Here is a 6,999-nt window from a genome sequence, read left to right as displayed (position 1 = left end):
GGAGTGAGAGAGTGGCTGTGTGGGTACCTGGATGCTGGCCAGGGTTAAACCACGACAGAGACACAATACTGTAATTCTTACAAGATGCTGCAGTAACTTAGGCAGATAAAATATTTTATTGACCTTCATTAAAGCATTTCAACTGGGAATGTGAAAACATTGCAACTTTTTTTAGATTTTCAAACTGTATGAAATTTTTACTTGCTCAAAGTTCAGGTATTTCATTTTTTCATTCAAGTTCAAGATGAAAACAACTGTTGAAATGCTTGAATTTTTGCTAGGTATGAAAATTAGGAGGGGTTTTCATTCTTCTCTGCATATAATACAATCTCCAAACAACAGTGAGTTTATCCCAGAGCTTTTATCATTACTGGTGTGGGGCTGGAGGCTATTTCTGTTGTCAAGAAGCAGCCCATCTAAAACGGAATTCCTGAAACTGTGCTGTGAGAATTACCTTTGTATTCCTAATTATGCTTTGTTCCCTCCATTTATCTTCTCTTCTCGCTTTGCCCATCCCCTTGTGTGCTGTTCTTATCTCCTTTAATACAGAGTCTATCCTTCTGGCTTTCAGTTCCCTAGCAGAAGACTATCCCTAAGGGAAATATCTAAACACTGGTATTTTCAGGTACCACATGGACACAGGAGATAGTGGATATGATTCAACAAGATGGAGATGTTGACAAGTGTAGACGTGACACTACCTACAGACGCCATCCCTTCCTGGAGTGGTTTCTCCCAGAGCCTCCATCTCTGAGATACTCAGGTGAATATTATCCAAATAAATTTGCATTTTAGACAAAATGAAACAAAACAAGCACCCAGTGCTGGTGTGACAGTTTTCCTGGGAAAAGCCCCAATTGCTTTGTCACTGAACTGTGCACCATGTTGAGTATTAGAGGTCAGTTCAGTTGCTTTAACATCCACATCTAGTGCTACCTAAGCTGATGCAAGGCTGGAAGATATGACTCAAGCAATACTGAAGACCATGCTGTTTTGGAGTGGCGTTTGAAAGCTGTATGTGATACTCCACAGTACCTAAACTAGCACCAGATACGTTTAAAAAGGGAGTGTGAGGCAATTGAATCCCATTCTGTGATTCGAGGTTTTATGGAAGATAAACCTACATCATGGATGTATTCCTAAAAGGTAGAAAATGTTTTCAGTGGTTTTGCTACTGTTTTGAATAACTGCTGTTAAATACTATGGTCTAGTCACCTAAACAATCTATGGAGCATTCAAGAAACCAGCAGGCCTGATTGTTTGGCAAAGACAGTTTCCTACAGACTTTTATCCCCAGCAAAGGCTCCCATCCCACGGAGATCTTTAAGACGGATTCTCTTCACATTTGGACCTAAAGAGCTTGACTAATTCTGCAGCAGAAATGCTACTTTTATATCTTCTAAGCTAGGCTGTGTTGACACAGAGAGGAACAAAAAAATGACAGAGGATGACAGGCTGATAGTCAATGATACGGAAAAAATACTACAGAGGTCATGATAGATATTTAAAAAGAAGGAGAGGATAACGCACCTCCACATATCACCAGATATTCCTAAGTATTTCCAGATATCCACAGCTACTTAAAATCCACTGTCCATCATTCCCCTGGTTTCTCTTTATGTACTATCCAGAAGGTCTAGTCAGCTAGTCTATTCTTCTCGTATCCTAGAAAGAAACAAAAACGTCTTATTTGTGAAGTAAAAGGAGATCACGAAATACTATGATGTAGAAACTTTGTGTGGATAAATATAAATTAGTACTCATCATTAGACCTTGGAATGCAGGGGTTAGACATGGACTCAGAAAAGCAATAAGATAAGAAACAGTGCTCCCCCTTTCCTCCTTGAATATATAGGTAAAAACTTCTGTAGAAACACTGAAGCTGCTTCTGCAATGCTGTGTATGTTACACTGCTATGTAATTGCTTTAGAGATGAATGATCATTGCAAAGTGAACTGCTGAAAAGTCACAGTCTAAATCCCACATATGAGAATAGTAAAGAAGTGCTAGTGCAATTTAGAGAATGAGTCACATCTCCTAATGAAACATCCCACAGGGCTGGAGTTAGCTGAAGCTATGCCTTCTCCACGAACAATAAAAACTCATCTCCCTGTACAGCTGGTGCCTCCCTCCTTCTGGGAACAAAACTGTAAGGTAAGGCTGCAGAGGTAGGACTCAATTCTACTTCACCTGCAAAGAAAGGGGCTGAAGGACTGAATGTGATTTCCAGAATCTTTGCGAAACCTAAAGGTCTCCCCAGATACTTCCTCTTTAATGTGCAAAGCCTGTGCAAAACTGAAGAAGTCATGGCTAAGTTGCCTGAGTTGGAATTCACCAAATGGCAACTTCAAAGCAAAATCTCTTAAGCCTCTGTCATCAAGCTCCAAGAGAAACTTCAGGATATGCTCAACAACTATATAAGCATGCATAAGTTTTTTGGTTTTTCTCTCTCTGTTTTCGTATCAATAAAGGTAATCTATGTGGCGAGAAATGCAAAGGACAACCTGGTGTCATACTACCATTTCCACAGAATGAATAAAGGATTGCCTGAGCCAGGAACCTGGGACGAGTTTGTGGAGAAATTCATGACTGGAAAAGGTGATGAACTGCCATCAGTTGTATAAGAGATTTTATTTAAAAATTTTAAAAAAATTTTTTAAATGCATGGCATAATTTATTTCAGCTATGGTTTGAAATCCAGTTCTGACACTCTGCAGAAGGATATCTACTGAGGATGTTCCAGTAGTAATTTATTTTCATTCATGGGTTTTTATTAGTACCTAAAGGATTAATTCCATCTTTACATTCTCATTCTGGAAATAAAAAGAAAAAAAAAAAGAAAAAGAAAAAATTGCTACTGTTTATTCCATTACCATTGAGAAATATATGCAACAATTTGCAGACTTAATCTCTTATCTCTGAGGTTAAAAGAAACCTACGTGGAAGCCAGCTGGGAAGGAACAGTGTTTTAACTGGTTTTACTCTAGCATGAAATACAGGAAACCAAGGTTTAATTTTGTGTAAAAACGTGCAGTGTGAATTTGAGTTAAGGAAGTCTTTTTATCTAAATTTACCTGCATATAAATGAGGCATCTGAACAAAACTAGTTATCTAGGTAAAGACAGGCAACTCCAGAGGCTGATTCTTCCCTTTCTAAAAAAGGTGCTCATACCGAAGAAAGAAAACCTGCTCAAGTGGATGACAGTCTGCAATTTTGGTCGGTAAAGCTTCCATAAGTCCTTAATATTTTTGCCACCACGTGGTCCTAGAAACACCACTGTCTGGACTAGCATGAGATTCTCATGTCTAAAGACCTTGTGTCTTGTTTTTAACCAGCTCAGCTTGGGAACCATCTATCCTAGTGCAATCATCTAGAGCATAGCTGTCCAGGCCAGTCATCTAGATACTTGCTGGAGAGAAATAGGCACTTCTGATAGCATATAAAATATTTAAACCAGTTAGAATCACAGGATAATGCAAGTTGAAAGGGGCCTTTGGTGCCCATCTGGTCCAATTCCCTGCTCAAAGCAGGGCCAGTTAAAGACGGGTCTTGTCCATCTGATCAGAGGAGTCACTCTGGAAACATCTGTTGCTCTCCATTGTCTGTAAAGGCAGCCTGGGCTTCTCATTCAGGGGCAAGCATCTGCATCTGTTACCCTCTAAACTTACACGTGAATCCTGCTCTCTGCATTCATATACCTGTGGGACTAACAGCACAAATGCTGTGATAAGCACAGAGCACAGCAGTCTTGGCCACAGTGATACAAAACCATCTGGTAAATGCCCAGACACTGGTTATGAGGGAAACATGAGTGCCACAAATACCTAAAGACAGTTTTGAGCATTGATAGATGCTGATGATGTTACCTCTTTTTCAGTGTTCTGGGGTTCCTGGTATGACCATGTAAAAGGATGGTGGAAGGCAAAAGATAAGCATCGTATTCTCTATCTCTTCTATGAAGATATGAAGGAGGTAAAAGGCTGAATGTATGTTTATAGAGCTCTGAAATGTGAAAGTCCAGCAGATACTACCTATGATCAACAGCTTTCTATTGTAACGTCAGTTTAATCAGTAAATCTTCAGATTGCTGTCAATTGCAACTTTAATGTTTGACTTTTTTGCTTTTCCTGCCTCTGTATCTTATCCCATGATATTCTTTCTGCAGAATCCAAAACAAGAAATTCAGAAGATTATAAAGTTCCTGGAGAAGGACATCAGTCAGGAGGTTCTCAACAAGATACTCCGTAACACCTCGTTTGAGGCAATGAAGGAAAATCCCATGGCAAACTACACCAAAGAGTTTCAAGGAATAATGGATCATTCTGTTTCCCCATTCATGAGAAAAGGTACTGAGGTTTGTTACTGGCATCAACTCTGTCTTCCTAGTTGCCATTCAGTTTTGAAATAAGTCTTGAAGTACAAGTATCTAGGCAAATCGTGGCTAATGGGATTCAGGAAATCAGAGAGTCATGGAATGGCTTAGGTTGGAAGGGAACTTAGAGATCATCTAATCCAGCCCCCCTGCCATGGGCAGGGACATCCTTAACTGGACCAGGTTTCTCAAGGCCTCATCCAACCTGGCCTTAAACATCTCCAGGGAGGGGGCATCCACAACCTCTCTGGGAAACCTATTCGAGAGTCTTGCCACCCTCATACTGAAGAGTTTCTTCCTAAGATCCGATCTATACCTATTCTCCTTCAATTTAAATCCATTTCCTCTTGTCCTATTGCTGGACAGTCTTGTAAGAAGTCCCTCCCCAGCCCTCCTGTAGGTTCCCTTCAGATACTGGAAGGCAGTTTTAAGGTCTCCCCGAAGTCTTCTCTTTTCAAGACTGAACAATCCCAGCTCCCGCAGCCTGTCCTCATAGCAGAGGTGCTCCAGTCCCTGGATCATCTTTGTGGCCCTCCTCTGGACTTGTTGCAACAGATCTATGTCCCTCTTACAGTGAGGACACCAGAACTGGATGCAGTATTCAAGGTGGGGTCTCACAAGAGCAGAGTAAAGGGTGAGAATCACCTCTCTTGATCTGCTGGGCACACTCCTCTTAATGCATCCCCAGGATGGGGTTGGCCCTCTGGGCTGCATGAGTGAACTGCTGGCTCATTTTGAGCTTCTCGTCTATCAGCACTCCCAAGTCCTTCTCTTCAGGGCTACTTTTAACCCACTCTGTACCCAGTTTATATTTGTGCCTGGGATTGCCTCGACCCAGGTGAAGGACTTTGCACTTTGACTTGTTGAACCTCATGCAGTTTGCACTGGCCCATTTCTCAAGCCTGTCAAAGTCCCTCTGGATGGCATCTCTTCCCTCAAGCGAGTCCACAGCACCACACAGCTTGGTGTCATCGGCAAACTTACTGAGGCTGCACTCAGCGCTGTCATCCATAGCAAACTTACTGAGGCTGCACTCAGTGCTGTCATCCATGTCGCTGATAAAGATGCTGAACAGCACTGGACCCAGAACAGATCCCTGAGGAACTCCACTTTTCACTGGTCTCCAGGTGGACATCGAGCCATTCACCACAACTCTTTGAGTGCGACCCTCTAGACAGTTTCTTTTTCACCGAGTGGTCCACCCATCAAGTCCATGTCTCTTCATGTTAGAGACAAGGATGTCATGTGGGACAGTGACAAATGCCTTGCACAACTCCAGGTAGATGATGTCAGTTGCTCTTCTAGTATCAACCAGAGCTGTTACTTTGTCATAGAAGGCCACCAAATTAGTCAGGTGTGATTTGTCCTTAGAGAAGCCATGCTGGCTGTCACCGATTACCTCATTATTTTTCATATGCCTTAGTACTGTTACCAGGAGGATCCACTCCATGATTTTACCTAGCACAGAGGTATGCTTACTAGTCTGTAGTTCCCTGGGTTTTCTTTGCTTCCCTGGTAAATTCATCTTTACTAGTAAATTAATTTACTGGTAAATTAATCCTTTTTCTTTTTTTTTGCTTTGCTGTTTCTTAGGGGTTGTCGGGGACTGGAAGAATTACTTCACCGTGGCACAGAATAAGAAATTTGATGAAGATTACAAGAAAAAAATGGCTGATACTTCTCTTGTTTTTCGCACGGAATTGTGATTAGTAGCAATGGGGAATATTCTGCATGATCTTCAGCCTTTTCCATTTTATATATTTTGCTTTTGCTTCACAAAATGCCCATGTCCCTAACATTTCAATATCTCTCTTTCACACACCACTGATTTTTCATTATCATGAAAGTGCCCAAATTATGTGGAAGTTTAGGTTGGTCTCCCTGAAGAAAATAACCCCACTGGATACTTCTCATTCATCCCTCTCACAAGAACTTTCAGCATTAACAAAAATATTTCAGGCATACTTTGAGTTTCTGTCTTTGTAAAACTGCAGTTGATATTGCTAGCTTTTTCAAATCAACCTCTAACGGAAATTAGTAACCAACAGGAAAAAAAAGTTGTTTAAAAAGTGCTACAGATGTGAGCATTATGTGTTATTCATGTGTTACATGAACACTAATAAATAAATAACATTGAACAATTTTAATGGTGGTCAAGTATAAACAGAGCAGCAGAAATACACAAAGTAGAATAACTTACTCTTGCTTTAAGCTGGAGAGCATAGATGCCATTGAGATGGAAGTAACATTTCCAAAACCACTAAAACCATCTGTTACTTTCTTTGACAAAACTTTCTAAAAGGCTTCATAGAGGCATTCATCTACAATCCATCTGTGAAGCAGTAGTCCCTACTGCATCAAAACAAGAAGCTTTCCTCACTGTTGCATTTTGAAATGGGTAGCATAATCCTCTGTTAATATTTAGAGAATTCTGAAAGTTGGTATGAACCGGGCCAAAAGTCAGTGCTGCATATGCCGTCTCCCTCTTCTCCACCCTTGTAAAAGTTTTCATCAGATAAACCACGTTACCACCTCCTCCTTTTCCTCATTTTTCTCTTGTTAACCAAATACACAAACATCCTGTTGATGGCTCTTAGTTGCAATAGGGCCTGGTCTATATTATCAA

General features: G+C 40.8%; 1 protein-coding gene across 1 annotated transcript; it reads left to right on the top strand.

Moving 5' to 3' along the window:
• Positions 1-625: 625 nt before the first annotated feature.
• Positions 626-6,237, top strand: LOC104280844 (sulfotransferase 1C1-like; the record flags this gene model as incomplete). Its single annotated transcript, XM_009878628.1, has 6 exons — positions 626-763; positions 2,057-2,154; positions 2,472-2,598; positions 3,879-3,973; positions 4,167-4,347; positions 5,967-6,237. Coding segments are annotated over 6 exons (752 nt in total), but the record flags the coding sequence as incomplete, so codon positions are not given.
• Between the last annotated feature and the right edge of the window lie 762 nt (positions 6,238-6,999).

This window comes from Apaloderma vittatum, unplaced genomic scaffold (assembly GCF_000703405.1).
Source record: "Apaloderma vittatum isolate BGI_N311 unplaced genomic scaffold, ASM70340v1 scaffold21581, whole genome shotgun sequence".
Taxonomy (NCBI): domain Eukaryota; kingdom Metazoa; phylum Chordata; class Aves; order Trogoniformes; family Trogonidae; genus Apaloderma; species Apaloderma vittatum.
Note: the sequence above shows the minus strand (reverse complement) of the source record. Positions and strands in the feature narration are given on the sequence as shown.